Source organism: Syngnathus leptorhynchus, chromosome 20, assembly GCF_054491065.1.
Source record: "Syngnathus leptorhynchus isolate UIUO chromosome 20, UIUO_Slep, whole genome shotgun sequence".
Taxonomy (NCBI): Eukaryota; Metazoa; Chordata; class Actinopteri; order Syngnathiformes; family Syngnathidae; genus Syngnathus; species Syngnathus leptorhynchus.
This window is the reverse complement of record NC_141214.1, coordinates 955496-973121: the sequence shown is the minus strand read 5'-3', so window position 1 is coordinate 973121 and position 17626 is coordinate 955496. Positions and strand designations below refer to the sequence as shown.

The 17626-nt window shown below is 42.9% G+C and overlaps 1 protein-coding gene across 6 annotated transcripts in view; it reads right to left on the bottom strand.

The window, feature by feature from the left end:
- The window catches only part of rbms3 (RNA binding motif, single stranded interacting protein), a 146025-nt gene that overhangs the window by 68583 nt on the left and 59816 nt on the right, over positions 1 to 17626 (bottom strand). For all 6 annotated transcript variants that reach the window (XM_085900734.1, XM_085900738.1, XM_085900737.1 and 3 more), the window contains one exon: positions 11298 to 11389. In XM_085900734.1, coding sequence (XP_085756860.1) covers positions 11298 to 11389 — 92 coding nt within the window. The remainder of the gene's footprint in view (positions 1 to 11297; positions 11390 to 17626) is intronic.

Genomic DNA, 17626 nt, shown 5'->3' with positions numbered 1-17626 from the left:
GAGCTCACAAGTGCCGCACTGTTTGCGGCACACGCGATTGGAGGGTCATATGTCTGATGTGACGAGGTTATTCATAGGTTGGAGTGTTAACTAGGAACATGGCGCTCACCTTGTCACTACTTGTCACTTCCTGGTGCAGTGAAAGGCCTTATTAGCAACTGGGAGGGACACCTTCCATCATCCGTGCATGCTAAGTGTCAAAGCCCCATCACGAGCGTGTTTGGTTTGTGCAAGTGCTTCTATATTGGCACAACGGATTAAGTCAGCCTGCAGTGATGGGAGTCGGAACGGTTGCCGAGAATATATATGAGGCGGAACGTGGCCACATATTGTGGGAAGGCTGATTAGCGGCACTGTGAAAAGACGGGTGATTGCTCATTTATGCTAGCACCACAATAAGCCTTTTATGGATGCCTGACTGTCACCCAGTCATAAGCATATGGGTTTAAACAAGAAAACAACACTCCCCAGACAGAGGACACGCCGACACACATCGTTGGCTTCCGCCGCTAATTTGCAGCCGCAAGTTCCGGCGGCTGAATTTACTACGGGGATCAGGATGGGGAAGTCAAAGTTCAAGGGTCCAGAACAAAAAAATAAAGTAACCTCTGGCATGATGACTTTGGACTGCCTCGCCTTGCCTTGCCTTTCCTGTCCTCTCGTGCAGCCTTTTCTTTTCTTCTTTTCTTTTCTTCTCGCTCCCTCTCTCAGGCAAGCTGTTCCCTTGGCAGCCGTTTCTTCAATGCGTATACGCCAGCGAGTGTGTGTGTGTGTGTGTGTGTGTGTGTGTGTGTGTGTGTGTGTGTGTGTGCGTGTGTGTGTGTGTGTGTGTGTGTGTGTGTGTGTGTGTGTGTGTGTGTGTGTGTGTGTGTGTGTGTGTGTGTGTGTGTGAGACGAAGGGGGTTGTAGCGACAGGGTGCTTACCGAGTCAGGAACCCTCCACATGCAAATCAGCGCTAAAACATGCCAAGCTTTGGCTCTTAAGATGCTGAAGCCGAGCGTGATTAGTACTCAGTCAAAAGCTGGAAAATCCAACCTTTCTCTCAGCCTGGCCTCCATCTTCATCCATCTATCATCCAAATGCAGTTGGGTAGGTCAAGATTTATGAGATGCCAAACCAAAAGGGATGAGTCAAATTCGTCCCAGGGGAACAAACACATCAGAACTTTACTCAGTAATTGAGCAAATGAGATATATTGCCATTGGGTGATTCAGATGGCAAGAGAGAAACAAGCCTGATTATTAACACAAAGTCGTCATTGTGCTCATAAATTCATTTCAGCAATTTCTCATTTCCTCACACTTTCCACCCCGAGATTCCCCAGTGAGAATGGTCATGAAGAGCCACCCTTTGAGCCCTTAATGCCCAAGCAATCAGATTAGGGATGTCAGTGTAAGCTTTGAATTACTCATGTTATGACTTGATTGGCCAATAATTTGATTGCAGCCACATCTAGACTTCCCCCTGGTTCTTCAGATCTCATCTTTGCCGCCTTGTGTATGTCTGCAACCTACACACATACACACATAGCCTCCCCCTCACCCGGGCTGCTATCCCTGGTCTACGCTTTAGGCTACACGTGGCTGTCAGTTTTGGACGGAGGCTGCAGTCCTGGGATTGTTGAAGTGGATTATCAGGAGAAAAGATGTTGCCTTGCTGTAAATCTACTACATCTTCAAGCATCAAACACAAATTCTCCAGAGAAAGCCCCACGCCCTTTTATCTCGGTATTACTAGACAATGAAGCTCTCGATGAATACGGGAGAAATGAATTACATGGCGGGAGGGAAGACGAAAAAGGAGGGCGTACGGATACCGAACAGGACGTGTACAGGAAGAATATTTATTGCCTTTACAACATGTCCGTGGGGAAAATGTTTTTTTTTTTTTTTTTTTTAATGCAGCCATTTTATGAGCGGCACTTTGCTGAAGAAATAAACAATCTTCAAAATGTGTGCCAATTGGACTCAGGTGTAGAACAACAGATTGCCATTGAACAGTAATTAACATGTTCGCACACTCCATCACGGTGACATTATGACCAATCAGTGTTGCGGACCGAAAGCTAATCGACTATCCCGTCCGAATAATTCAAAGCAGTGCCATATGTCCTTATTCATTCCAAAGTTGGATTCACTTTTCTAAAAAAAAATGCTACTTGCCATGCCATTTTTCAAATCCAGGCCACATTTTTTTATAGACTACCCTCAAGTCACAAGAGACAAAAAGACATGATCAACTGAGTTTTCAACATTTCATGATATTAAACAAAAAGCTTTGATCCATAGACTTATAAATGTGCTTTCATCCGTGCTTGAAACACAATCAGATCAAGTTTCTGATGCAACAATACCCCACTGGACTGCAACTTAAGTTTTACGACACTCTACAACATATAACCTCTCTTTTGTAGCCACTGTACTTTCAACAGGCTGATGAGATTAGAAGTGATGTCGCGTAATGAACAAAAGCAACACAAAGGGACCAATCATTATTTAACATGGCAGCAACTCCTAACCCGTCTGCTTGCCGTGGTTCAGTGTTAAGCTTTTTGTGACGGCTCCAAAATGATTCTTTGAGCATGTACGACTAAACAAATGTGCCTTGGAGACATTTTGCCATCTCCAGGATGTCACAGCTAGAAGGGACAGCGATGCATGTGGAAGCTCCCCTCAAAGTGACTCGATGGTAATCGTGCCTAGTATTTCCTCTCTTTTCTCTCTCGTCTACCATTTTCAGTATTAACTGTCTTCAGCTGTCATTCTCCTGTGGAATAAGACAGCCATCTGCTACAAATCACGCCACGAGCGCAATCCAGCCGGCGCAGGCAAATACAGGCATATGCAATAACGGCAGCAGACAAATCACAGTCGCTGGCTGCTAGAAACAAACTAGCTAAACATGTTTGACACACAATAGTGCAACTCGGCGAGAAACGCTACAAAACCCCAGAAGCTGTCGGAATAAGTTAGAAGCGGGGGTGACGGACGGAACATTCAACAAGACGATTCTCAGGTGGCGTTTGAGGGAAAAAAAGGTCATGACCGTGATTGCGGCACGCGATAACGCGAGGGACAACCACGCACGGATAAACCAGCAGATAACGCGATGATTAAAGTCGAGATGGCGGCACGATAACCCATCACATAAACAACACTAACATGGCATGAAGAGTACAGCGATAACACTCCAATGCAATGTCATGTACAAACAAGCACCGGCACAAATAGAAAGTAGGTGATGAAACAGAATATAGGATCTGAAGGATTCACATAGGCTCCAGAAAAACAGAAAAACAGGAAATACTTGTGAAGATAACCAGCAGTCAGAAAGGCAGGAATCATCAATTCAGTTGTAACTACAAGTCCAAAGTGATCACCCGAGAGGATACTGGAGGCTTACAACATGTGGGCTAGATACTGTACGTCAGGATGTCTCCTCGGAAGTGCTGAGGTTGCTTCCATTAATTCTTCCCTGTGTTTACGCCACGGGGCCTGAGGTCTTGGAGGTTGTGACTGTTGTGAGCTTCAGCAAACTCCAACTGACCTTGACGTTTTAAGGCCTCAGAGACCAGAGAAAAATGATGGCTCATCTTATCTTGTACTATGCATGAAAGGTCAGAAAAGACTTTTTGGCTATTAGAGTCAAATCATTAGCGTTTCATCAATGAGGGAAACTTTTGGAGTGCAAATTTCCATACTGGCATAAATTACGACAAAGCTGCTTTAGGGTGAAACTGTTTCAAATAATGACTGCCAATTTTTTTTTTGCTGGCATTCAAAATGACTTCAAACAACAGCACTATTAAAAATAAAAAATACACGACATGCACCGACTGATTTTTGATCATTAACATCCTCATTTTAAGTCATAGCAAATCATGGAACTTGATTAGATGCGTAATTAGATGGCTTTACAAGCACTAAAGCTACTACACCCACCTATATTCTGCAATTATGACTTTGATTTCAACACAGTCATGCATACACAGATTGAAGTTGTTGAATATGTTTTCACGTTAGCCGTTTTAGTTACACAGCAGATACATGGGCTTTGCTCAGACTGAGAAACTGGGCTGGTTCAGCGACCCTCAGAGGGAAGAGGCAAGACAGCGCTTCAGCTAAAGCCTGGACTACGTCGTCCTCCCGCACACTACTCACATATGATTGAAACCAGTGTACATGGAAAGAGTCGCAATAATTCAACGTGACATCCCGGGGGGTATAGGAAGGGGAGGGGGAGTGTGTAGGTGGACAACCCTGGCCAACGTTAACCGATCCAAAGCAAAGAGAATTGCACTGTTCGAAAAGGTTGCTTCATGTTGGGAATGTAAACATTTGTGTCACACAAAGTCAAAAATGTGAAGCATTTGAATAGGTCTGGCTTAATGTTTGCAATCGTATAGTCCACGGGTCTCCAGGCACCATTTCTCTTCAAGCTGTTTTCCTTCATTTAGTGTTTTCATGATGCACATGGAGTTTTTTGATGTAGCCGGTTCAATAGCAGTTCAATTGGGCTGTGCTCCGGTGACCACAGAGTTCATAAAATGGCATTCACACATGCTCTATTGATGTATTGACTGATGAATTGTGTACAATTAAGCTGAAACCATAGAGCGGCTATGCCTACAAAACACATCCGTCTGCATGTAGAAGAATGAAGAATGTAGAAAGCGCTGATCACAACATTTGCGTATCACCATAGGTCTCTTCAGCGGAGCACCTTCTCAATGAAGAGTTACACAGATTGAGACTAATTGCCATCATCTCACCATTGGAAAATGTGAGCAACGATGCTGCACATTTCCTTGGTTTTATAACAGCCGGACGTAAAATGCCATCATATTTCTAAGCAAAGGCAAGCAGCATAATGAAATGGATAAAACAGGACTAGACTAGATAAAAATACAGCTCTCCTGAGGAAAGAAATAAACTCGCATAAAATCCAATGAAGGAAACATTCTGGGATTACTCAAAGAGTGCTTGCGTAGCAGGCAGGTTAGAGAAGGATAGATAATGGGATGCATGAAAAAGTTGGGGGAGCCTGCCGGCACGGCCAAATCTAATCGACAACCTAATTGCTATGACTGATGAAGACAAATTGAAATGGGTCAGGCAATTCAAAAAGTAAGCAGGCTAAAGGAGGTGGCTCATTGTGTGCTCATGTACTTCAATACATAAAGACACAAAGCAGATGAGAAGAAATGTGAGCAAACGTCTGCTGCTTAACAATTGACCGGACAGCTCCGGTGATTTTTTTTCCCCAACACACGAGGCTCGTCACAGTTTGTACGTAAATGAATTGAAAGCGCTTCACCTGGCCGATATGTGTCACGGTTGAGTGTGGAGGCTTTGAACGTCGTCTCTCCGGGCCGGCTAATTGAGCCGGATCAATTCGCAGAGAGTGCGAGCAGGTTGGCACAGTTGCCACATCAAAGAGATTCTAATAACTGCACAGTGTGGCCATTATCCAGCCTGGAAATGCCATATTTGTGTTTGCTTCAAAGCCAGCGTGGCTGTGCTGGGGAAAAAAGCGACCATTGCCATTTTTTTTTATTTCATGCCTGCGAGGCCATTTGGGAGGAATTTGGGAAGCTGGTCATACAGACATGCACGTGTGAAGATCAAAGTTCTATCCATCCGTCCATAAAAATCTGTATTCAAAGATAGTTTATTTTTTCCATTAGGCGGGAGCACACAATTGTCTAACGAAGACATTTTTGTCTCAGCTCCATTTATCTCCCAAACCTTTCTTTCTACCTTTATCTGCCATTCGCTCCAGTTCACAATGATTTCGAGTTAGTCTCTGGGTTTCCCTCGCAAGCTCACAGCTCGGCACGGCTTTGCTCTCGGCTCGGTGAAATCATTTACCGCAAGCGGCGCTTCTGCAAATGATTGAAGTCTAATTAGATGGCATAGACAGTGGAAACCAGCGGAGGTGTTTGGGAGCCAGAGTCGTCAGATGGTCTGTCTCACTCTCGCTGGCTTTGTCCTTCAAAACTAAAAGTTCTGCAGTACGAGCGGGGAGGGCAGTTTATGCCCGTACAAGCTAATTATGCTGCAGAAAAATGACAGCCTGAAGGATGATTATACAACTTCTTTCTTTTTTTTCTTTCAATAATGCAGTAGCTATTTAGTCCTGGATATGCATGTTTTAATAGTTAGCCATAGACAAAACAAAGATAGCATTGGCCAAAATAAAAACAAATCATGCATGAGTGAGTTTTGACAGCAGATTGCAAGGAGCATCACCTGTTTCATTCATGTTGTTGAGCAGATGAGTATAAATTCAGCCCATCATTGCCACTAAATGAGGTTTGCTTAGAGCCATTTCGTACTCAATTAATGATGCCACTTTTATCGACATGTTTTTTTAACCCGCTTCTGTTTTTGTGCCCCTCGGAATGACCTGTTTTGGCACAAAGTGTCTTTGGCTTCGCGGGCGCTTCTGCTCGCCTTGACTAGACGTTTGGTATTGCCTTTTTTTTCCAGTGACTTATTCTTGTTTGTAATCCGATGTCAAAACTGCAGTGCAGCCATTTATCTTCATTCCATTAAAACACTGCTACGTTGTTTGAAATTGCTTGGCCATTGCATTCTATTACAGCAAGGTAAGGAAGGTGGAAATGAGCCAAGGGCATGGCAAAGGCTCTTCCAAGCGCTCCACACACAAACACCCCAATGGCAGGCTGAGGGAAATAAAGATGCGAGCGATAGTGCTGAGCGAGCACTTGGATTTCCAAAAATCTGTCCAATTACCAAGTCGTATTTACGACACAATATATTCCCTGAATTATCCACGTAATTAGGCGCTGCCCTGAGGGTGGGAAGTAAGCAGGCAGACAACTGATGTTGTCAGCAAGCATCTGTAACAGCACTTTTGAGCCAGAGGTCACCAGGTGGTGTTGTGTCAAACTGTGAGGGTCTACTCTCTTAATGCTGCTAAAACATCAGAGGAGTCACCTTTAAAGGATAATGTGAAGACTGCTGACTGACTGTAGCCAACCCGCAGGGAGATTCTTTCCGCGCCGAATATAAATGCGATATTGACAGCAAAGATTCCCCTTGAGACAAAAGGGACGGACAAGAAGTGGAAGGACGAGGCGAGAATCAACAAAAACACACGACGAGCCAACACAGAGTTAAACCCCGCCAAGCATGTGACTAGTAGTTGATGGGCCGGTGCAAGCGCTGTGTTACCATAAACATTTGCAGTTCACTTTATCGAGGCATTTTAATGATGCTTTTTGCATAATTTCCCCACAGTAATGTGAAATGAAGGGCAGGCAGGCAGGCAGGCAGGCAGAGTCTTTATGTTGTTTCCTGTTCCTTCAGCAGTCCTATTATATATTGGCCATTTTAATGAGGCTAGTCACAACACCACACATCCTTCCTCCTAAAACCTCTGCCAGAATCAGCCTAAAATGTATCATAACAAGGCCAAAGTGTGAGTATAATTTGGGGATTATTTGTAACCCATTGATCGAGTGGAACCGCAATACATTTACACCTGTTTGGTTGAATTCTGGTTATTACAATAATGTGGAAAATAATAGGAATCTCTTCAAACTGTCACAATCATGAAACTATATTGCTTCTTTTCATATATAAGCACAAAAAGTAGCACCTTTCTTGGTGTACATTCTGTTTTTCCATTTGTTGTTAACGGATTATTGGCCAAGGTTTTTCTTCTTTGCTGTCACAGTTTCTGTCATCAGAATGAAATAGCGGAGCTGGTCCTTTATTGTGCACTAAGTAAAAGTTTCATGAGATTTGCTGTGATGTCATGGAAGTCAACCGTCATTTTTTTTAATTAAACGTCAAGTAACTATTGGTCTAAGTTTCACAAGATTTGCTGTGATGTCACGGAAGTCAACCGTCGTTTTTGTTTTGTTATCCGGGATAAAATAGGAATCTGGCAAGATCGTTAAAAGAAAACGGTCCTAATTGGGAATGCTATCAGCAGAAGGCTAACTTGGGCCAGAATTGGAATGATTTCCATAAAGACTAGCTGTTGTCTGAAAGCAAGCAGCTGTCAGACGGAATTACCTCTCTGACACAGACACCACAATTGAGGGTGCCCTTCCTGTAATTCACTCTGATTGGCTCAAGGGGAAAATGGCAGCCTGTGGAGAGCCAGGTGAGTGGCGGCTTGACAGCTTTGCATCTGCAAAAGCCAGACACTGCATTTACCCCTTATCATTGACTCTGTTCATCATTTCCCCTTTCTCTAGCTGGACAAGCAGAAACGGAGAATAGACACGGCTTATTCACTTATTGCTCCAAATCCTTGCTCTTGTACTTTTACACATAAATTGGTGATAATCTCTCTTTGCAACCTTTAGAAAGGTTAAAACAATATATATATATTGTTTTGATGCACCATTAAACAAGATTCCCCTTGGATTTTGGATAAATAGTTTAGCAAAAAAAAAAAAAAGCATATTATTAATGGTAATTATGGTAATTATTCATGCCCAAACACTTGATTTAAATGTGATATTAATGAGCGGAAGTAACCGGTTATTAACGTAAATCTTTTAATCTTAATCCCTTGAAATTAGTATTGGAACATTTTCAGAAAATTAGAATAGTGCATTATGACTACAGACTCACATGCATCCATATATAATAATTGTATTTGGTTGCATTCCTGCAACAGATAAAGAGATACCAAGACAAGCCCTCGGCCGCCAGCAATGCTAAGTGCTCTTATCTGTGACTTGTGTGAAGTGAGTGACAGGAGAGGAGGGCACAGGGGGAAGTGTCCTTTAGGTGTCTTAATTATGGCTCTTCTCCTCCCTCTCGCTGTCACCATCCCCAGGGGAGGCCAAGACAAAAGCGGGCCAATGTTTCATCTCTGGTGCATTGGTATTTCAAATTCCGAGGGGAGTAAGAAGAGAGTGACATCGGGCTGTTTCACTGCGTATCAAGACACACTTCGCATTCCCTTTGTATCTCGCTTCCTTCCCCCCTTCACAGCTGTGTTTCAAATAAGGCTTCCTCATAGTAAATGCAGTTTAACAACATTGGAGCAAAAAAGGTACAAATTGATTACAGAGATGGTTTCACTTAATGAGCTCAAAAGCCCGTGGCTCTTATTTGGTCTTTATCCATTACTTTGCAGTGGAGGTGACAAAATGGAATACGAGTGTATTAGGGAGCAATCTGAAACTAACAACCAGGCAACAAGCACTTATTACAGTAGGTAGGCTACAAACTAGACCTTGCATGGGTGTATTAAAAAATAAATAAATAAATAAATCTGTCATCAACCCCCCCAAAAAAAAAAGTGTATTGATAGATTTTCAGTGAATTGAGCAGGGGTGTCTTTTTATATATATGTGGCTGGTACGCTGATCTTGTTTTCCTCTTGCTCACTTCTATCTTATCTCAGTCTGCCTCCTCTCAAACCTTGTTGTGCATGATTGCCAGAAAATATCTATTTCAATACAAATGATATCATAGCACTACAAATGCCGTCTTGTTTCATTTGGCAAACACACAGCCATGGTGGGTCTAAAGTACGACTCGAGTAGTTTTCAAATTCACATTCAAATTGTAGGATTAATAGCCTCCGAGCTACATGATTTGTGTTGGTCTGCCCTAGCATCGCCGCAATGAGTCAATGCAGTGAAATGCTGCAGAAAAACAAATCATTGCAATTTCAAAAAAAGGTGGGTGGGTCAGTGGAGTTGAGGCTCTGACGAATGACGCCAGAGATAGCTGCTGGAAGCATTAGAGAGATGCAGAGGGAGTCTATAAAAGCAAACTACTCCTTAATGTCTCTCACAAGTGTGATAAAAGCAGAGAGCTGTTGCACAGAACATTCGCTCCAGTCGTTTGGATGAACGCAACACACGTGCAAACTTTTTTTTCTTCCTTTCTTTCCCCAAATTGCCAGTGCTGTTGTGTTGGAGGGCAAAGGACCTCTGCCCTGAAAAGTATTGACTCATAAAAGAAGAGCAATGCAAAGTGTGGTCTTAAAATGAGAAAGGTAAAGAGCGAGGCATCTTATCAGTATTCTGGGAGCATGGCCTCTTATAAATATTGAACGAAGGACACTGGTGGGGAGACGGAAGAGCCAAATGGTGCATTTGAGAAATGGCACACCTGAGCTCCACCAGAGAATATCATCTCCTGCTGTCACATCTCATCCCATTTGATCAAAATAATTGCCACCCTCATCGTTATCATCAAGTCTGTCATCTGCGGCGGGCGGCGCCGTCGCCGTTCTCCATCTCATCAACGCTTCTTTGCCTTCCGTAAGGAAGTGGCTGAGGATTTGAGGATCAGATCAAATACACAGCATCTCCAGTAAGGAAAGAAATCACTCACAGCCATCATGGTATTCATTGCTTTAGCACCAGCGAGCGACATGAGACACTCAACCGCCAAAAAAAGAGCTTGATTTAGCTTGTGCAGGCTCCTCAAAGATGAGTGGCGGGCGGCCCTGCTGAGCGTTTGCTGATTTTCCCTTCAGTCATAAAAGGCAAAAGACATGAACTTTTTGATGAAACAAATTTTCAAATACATCAGGACCGAGAGAGAGAGAGATGTAATGCAACAGTCAAGATGAAATATTGAAAAGACAGCCGAACCTCAGCGCTTGAAGCAAATGTTTTGCAGATTTTTGAAAAGAAAAAGAAGCAATACTAGAAATGGCTCCAAAAAATTATTCAAGGGAAACAATGTTCATTTTAAGATGCAACAACATATTCAGTCAAAACGGATGACTTCCACTTAAATGTAGTTAAATGTTACAAAAAACAAAACACACTCCGATTCAACATTGATGGTCATGTGAGGGTCATGCAGTGATGCTGCGCATTAGCGGGATTACAAAAGCATATTTAATTGTACGATAAAGGTTCCACTGCACGGTACAGTCACGGTTCAAAATGACACGCCCACTCAATTCAAACAATGCGACTCCAGTGAAAAGAGTATTAATGCTTTACCGCTGTTTTTTCTCCACGTAAAAGCATCACTAAATAGCTTGCATCACCTGTGTGACCCGAGCTCCTTCAATCTAATAATACTGCAGACATATAATTAGCCACTTGTCAAACACAAATATGCATTATGCAAGCGCTGATGTCTGCTAATAAAGGGGACAGCACATTTATCGCTTTAATAAAAATAAAAGAAATACAAATTAAATGCCATTGTGCACAAAGTTCAAAGTGCATTTGAAGGCAAACTCCATGCCTTAAGTTTGAAAGCATATTTAAGAAGGCCTATGTGTGACAATTGGGCCACTGCAAACACGCACAGGAAGCAAAACAAGAGCCTACCTTGGCCATTTGCGCCTGCACTCCGGTGGCTTTGAGAGACGACACGGCTTTCTGTGCTGCAGCTGGGCTGTCAAAATCAACAAAGCCATAGCCTGGAGAGAAAAAAGAAGAAATGCAAAAGAGGGAGAAAATAAATAAAGGCCGGCATTAGTAAATGAAAAAGAAAAAAAAAAACATGGCTAACAAGGAGAATGACAGACGCTTGGTAATTGTAGCAGTAATAGGTTAGTAACATGACTACGGAGGCTGCCACTTCTTATATCTACTGAGCACTACATTGTTTGATAATTAGCGCCACTGACGTTTAGGGGGATGCTATGCATCTTAATTAGCCCCACGGATGAGTGCTTTTCTAATAACAAAGCGTGCAACTCGCCTCACCTCAACCTCCACACAAAACACACGCGCATCGCTCTCACACTGTGTAAAAGGCAAATATCCTTTTTGTCCTTCAAATACATTGAGTGCTTTTATACATGTATTGATATGTCATAAAATGAGAGTGGGACACACTTGGCAAGATTGTAAACAAGATGTTGCCACTTAAAAGAAGGCCGGGAAATCCAAGACGTGCGTGACCATGTGAGGTAACAGTGCCGGCAATGACATCACCCATTATCCTTTTGTAATTACACTTTCTTTCAGAAACAGTGGATCAGAGGGCACCATTGACTGCTTTTAATCCGCCACCAAATTTTAATTAACACGGACGTGAACCCCCCCCTCGTCTCGTCTCCGATACATCCCGGAGAACGTCGGGATGGCAATAACTCATAAATCACAGCCGTGGGTTTCATTCCCTCAGCTTTCCTGTGTGTGATGAATTTCCAGATGGGCTGTAGCTGTTAATGTCAGGGAAAATATGAGTGAAAGAGGGAAAGAGGAGAAACACAGAGTGAGAAGGAAGGGGGTCGTGTGGATAGACAGAATTGCTATATTTGCGAGAAATATAAATGTGACTTTACGTGTGTGTAAGAAAATGGGAGAGAGGAAAAATGGCAGCCGCTCTGGTATGCTGTCAACCTTTGAGAGATTTGTTACTGTGGAGAGGATTATGGAGGCTGTGAAATGGGCTTGTGTTAATATGGCGTGTGTTGAGCGGTGTGATGCTGGCTGGCTGGCTGGCTGGCTGGCTGGCTGGCTGGCTGGCTGACCGGCCACTGAAAAATCAAAAGCCCCAATGAGTGAGAATGATTTTGCCAGCGTACTCTCCAGGACGAGCGGCCGCTTTTTAAAATCTCGCGCGTGAAACGTAAATACGATTCTATTCTTTTCAAATTGATTACAAACGTGGAGTAACAAGCCGCCTACGGCCTATGAGTATTTTCAAGTGGAAGCCTCAAATTACACATTTAATATTCACCCCAACCACCAAGAGTGCACTTATCAAACTTTCAGGGAGTGTTTTAAAGAATGCTGACCTAAATTTAAGCAAACCTGAATGGCGGGAGAAGGCTGTGTGTGTGTGTACGTGCAAGGCATTCCAAGAGGAGGTTTTCTTGAGGTCAGCTGAATCAACAGTAAATGATTGAATTGACAGTAAACTGCCTCCAGGAATAAAAACGTTTTGGCTCCGATGTTAAGTGATATGGATGCAAACTGAAATGTGTGATCTTGACGCTCAAACTATTTATGGACCACGTTGGAAGCGAGAGCACAACTCTTTATTTCTCCCTTGAGGAGCACAATTGGAAAATAAGGACAATTCAAATTGCTGATTACAATAGATTTATTTTATTTTAATAGTAATATATATGAAGATTATTTTTGAGGATAGTAGGGGTGAAAGAATTCCTTATTGATATATAATTAGGTGCGGGGGTCGTAACAATAAGCAATATAGAAATGGCTCCATTGACCTGATACTAGCCATTTAAAAGCAGCCATTTTTACAGATGCTGTTCCAATGAACGCCAAAGGTTTTCCACCCATCCAAAAACACCCTTGAAGTCTAATAAAAGAATTTCCAGGCGGCACAATCTGTTGTGTGGCTGGCTGTGTTCACTGCAGCTCTTCTCAACTTACTAGCACCAGGCAGAATGTGCCGCTGTGAACTCAGCTTCTGTAATAACACAAGCATCAACTTTGTACCTGTCACTTAAAAAGCCGACTGACTGGATGCTTGTTTTCGGCTAAAACCTCCATGCAAAGGAACAAATAAAGCTCCGAAAAATGTATTGGAGCAAACGCACACACACGGGCGAAGGAGTAACGGCAACATGAGCTGTCATATCCTATTTCCTAGCCTGGCTCCGAGACGGAGCCTGTCAAGATAAAAGGTTTATCGTCAATCAGCTACGAGCGGACGCTGCTTGCCTTCCCGCGTTACTTAAAGCAGTGGCGTTCCACTGTGATTGTGTCACGTTTGCGCGTGGATGGATGACACAGGGGGGGGCGGGGGAGACTTTTTGACACGGTCTCCCGCAAGGGGTCGACCGACGGTGATAGAAGACGCCGTCTTCCTTGGAGAGCCGAGATAAGAGCATCATTAGGACGCACGTATCGATGAATCAATCATCCATGCATCATTCATGGCGTTGCTATCAAATTATGCAAATCCTAATTACCCCTGGGGAATATTACCATTCTTTATCTGTTAATAGACTGGATTCTTTGGAGTTCCCTGCATTCCATATTCACCACCATTTTTCCCACCAATATTTCCATTTTTCACATTCTCATATTCAGCACTAATGACCCCATTTTGCACAGCATACAATAGAATAATAACAGCCTAAGTATGAATAATGAATCAAGTAAACGGCATGTAGCGTGGCGGCGCAAACACAGCAATTGTTTACGTCCTTCACCAAGAGTTGTACGACTAACACGAGCGATTCATCATCTATGTTAAGAATTCATTTGACGTCTTTTAATAGCCATTTCATTAATAAGGAAGATGAATGCCCAAATATGCATGACAATACCCAAATAGGAGTGCTTTAGTTAACTGGAAAAGTGACTTGGTTTGAGTTACACTCGAACGCTGCTGTATTGTTCAAGTCATCTATAAATGATGTCATCTAAAAAAAAAAACGATCGAGAAGAAGTAGTATGGATTGTTACTGTTTGAGTGAACTAAAACTACTCGTACTTGTTTGGAGTCACCATCTGATTCATCTTATGAATGCAGTCGATAACGATTAGCAGCAAAATAAGTCTCAGACACTTCCTTTGTATATGACAATTAAATTGCGGTTTGAGCAATTAACCCATCAACCGTGCAACACGGATTTATAATGACGGCATTAATCTCTGGGAAAGGAAGCCCATTGGCCGTAATGTATTTCTTGTCATCTTTCCTGGCAGGTGGAGAAGTGTCCTTGTCCAAGAGATGCACTCCACATCTGCAGAGGGCAAAGGGCCATGGATGGATGGATAGATAGATAGGGAGGGAGGGGACAAGTGGGCCAGGGGCAATTCATTGTCCTGCAATTTTCCCTCAGCCATACCGGGGGACAAAAATAAAATCATAATAATTGTATATACATATGCGTACCAACAGCAGCAGTAAATTGTACAAAACGGCGACGTACGTGCTTCTTTCACTTCACTTTATCATTATAAAGCAGCTATGCTCTCAATTGAATGGAAACATTCGACATGACTGTGTTCAGTGGACAAAACAAGGTCCATAAGGACATGCTTGGGTGAGTTTTGCGTGGAAGAACTATACCAAACGCCACCTTTGAGATGAAAATCGTCAGTGACCTCTCAAAAACTATTCTGGATGAGTGGGCAAAATTCCCACAGACACACGTGAATTTGATTTTTCATTTTTTTTGATGATTGAACGCTGTTTAAAGAGTGCACATGTACAAATAACATTTCAATTCATTCTGCCATTTTGGCTCTCACCAAGTTTGTAATAAGCAAAATAATCACATCAGGTTGCAGGCCTGAAAGATTCACAGCGAGGTGAGAGAGCAGGTTAAATATTTGAACAAAGGCCGATCAATGGAATTCAAGGGCTCTGGGAACATGGATAAAATCTCTAGACAGAGCAAACATTCAAATGTGGATAAATAAAAAGTGGCCCATTCATCTGAACAACTCCACCTCCTGTCTGCCTGCCAGACACTGTCACTGTCTTACACCATCAGCAACTATTTGTTTGAAAGCAAATTCTCCCAAATCCTAATGGATGTGTTCTATTCTGAGCTGAGATTCTTGATGTACGTATGTCGCCTCAACGTGACCTTTATATACACCCAATCACATCCTGCATAGCATGTAAAATAGCACAGGAAGCGGAAGGTCAGAGCTTCAGGAATGTGGACCTGATGGCCTGATTTGCTTCTATTTACCACAAACTTGGACAATCAGACGCCTACTTGGTGAGAGGCCAACTTACTGGAGTGGAGAAGGGGGTCGAGGAAGCAAAGAAGTAGTAAGGGGGGAAGGGTAGAGCTGAGAAAAGGGATTGGGCATTTGTGTGATTAGAGGGTGCTAACAAAGGCTGTGGGTGTTATCCGCCGAGGTTTTGCATACACAATCGGTCCAAATCAATACGATTATCCCTGAGCAATTGCTAATTACAATCGTTAATACGCAACGAAAGCAGCAAGCATTGACTGCCCCTCTCCTTTTGACAATCCTGACACTTTGCCAGTCACGTGGGGAAAAATGTGAGTCGACTTGAATGAAACATGGGCTAGAAAAGGGCGGTTTGCGCCGTAGTGGGTGTCGGCACAGCCGACTAGATGTATAACCAACATGGTGGTAATAGTAATCATCTGTTCAATTAGTGGATTAGTACGGTGATTAAGAGAACACAAAACTGAAAGAGTAACATACCAAAGACGAAAAATGAACATTTAAAAGAATAAATCTTCCCTGATATAGACTGAACATGTAAAGTCCTCCATTTACCCTCAGCGCTATTATTCTTTAATTGTTGTCTATTATAGAATGATTTGGTAAAAAGGTCAGTTTGGGTCCTAACTTCAAACAAGATTGTTATGTGCACATAATTCACTTTCAAAGGGCAGGAGAGGAGAAGAGGGGGGGGGGCGAGCAAAGCAAGTCCGTAATTGCACCTGCACGATGTGCAACACAGACAAATGTTTATATCTCAGCCCTCTAATGAGAAACCAATAACGCATGCAGAAAGCTTTCTTTGCCCCCCCCCCAGCACACACACACACACATAGCTCCTGCCTCCCCAAAAAGACCACAGCAAACAGGCTCTTCTCGAGAGCCCCACCTCGTTGATCAATAGACTCAATGCTCAAAGTCTCCACTCGGCCACTGATGCAGCAATAAATCTTTTTTTTTTTTTTTTTAATAAAAGGTCCATTGCCTATATTTCTCCATTAGATGAGTCTGTGGTGAGGGGGAAGTGATGTTTTGGACTATGGTGGTCAAGCATCTGACAGGCCTTTAAATTGCGTCGTAAAGAAGACTCCATGTGCTAACACACAACTGCTATAAATCCATCAGCAACAAAATGACGGCTGATAGATATTTCAGCAGATTTCACTTTTGTAACAAGGCTTTCCATCAGAGCGCGCTTCTGCCCAACATCCCGCTGACTGAAAAGGAATGGCACGTTAAGGAGCAAAAAAAAAAAAAAAAAAAAAGCATGATCAACAGACTACTGTCAAAAGAGCCTCAAGAGACTCCACATCTCATCTGTTTCCCACAATTCAGTGCAGCGGACCAATGTCGCACAGCATCAGTCAGACTGTTGAATTTTTTTTCAGAGCTTTATCTCCCAGTGGCGGAGGTCCTTTCAAGGGTTGAGGTCATTTCCTCAGTCTCCAGGCCCAGGCGAGGAGAAGAAAATGTCTCCATTTGGTTGGCCCTGTTTTATTTCAAACACTGGCCGCCTTTTCAAGAGGCGCTTATGGCTACCGATGGCAAATGAGCAGTTCAAGCTCGTAACAATGGCTTCCTTTTTCTCTCGCCAGTCGTCTATATTCCAACCCAGATGCACTATTATGGAGGAAAATTCAGATTTTCAGAAGATTCGAGGGAAGCAAGCTGAAGATGTGGATATTGGAAAATGAGAAGGTTTTTTAGTATCATTATTATTATGATGATGATGTTATTTTTTCTGTTCTTCCTATTATTGTTGTGTTATTTATTTCGATTTTTTCCAATGTTGCTCCCAGGGTGAACGCCCGACCTTCTTCCCTCTACACTGAATCCTTTTTGAAAGAGTGCTGTTTTGTGTGTGTGTGTGTGTGTCAGTGCTGTCAAAAGAAAGAAGGCGAGGTTCATGGAAACCTGGGGTAATGGAGGAGGAGAGAGGCCAGAGGAGGTAGACAAGCTGTGATGTTAGCAGGAGGATTGATAGATCTGTTGCATGGCCACTACTCCTGCCA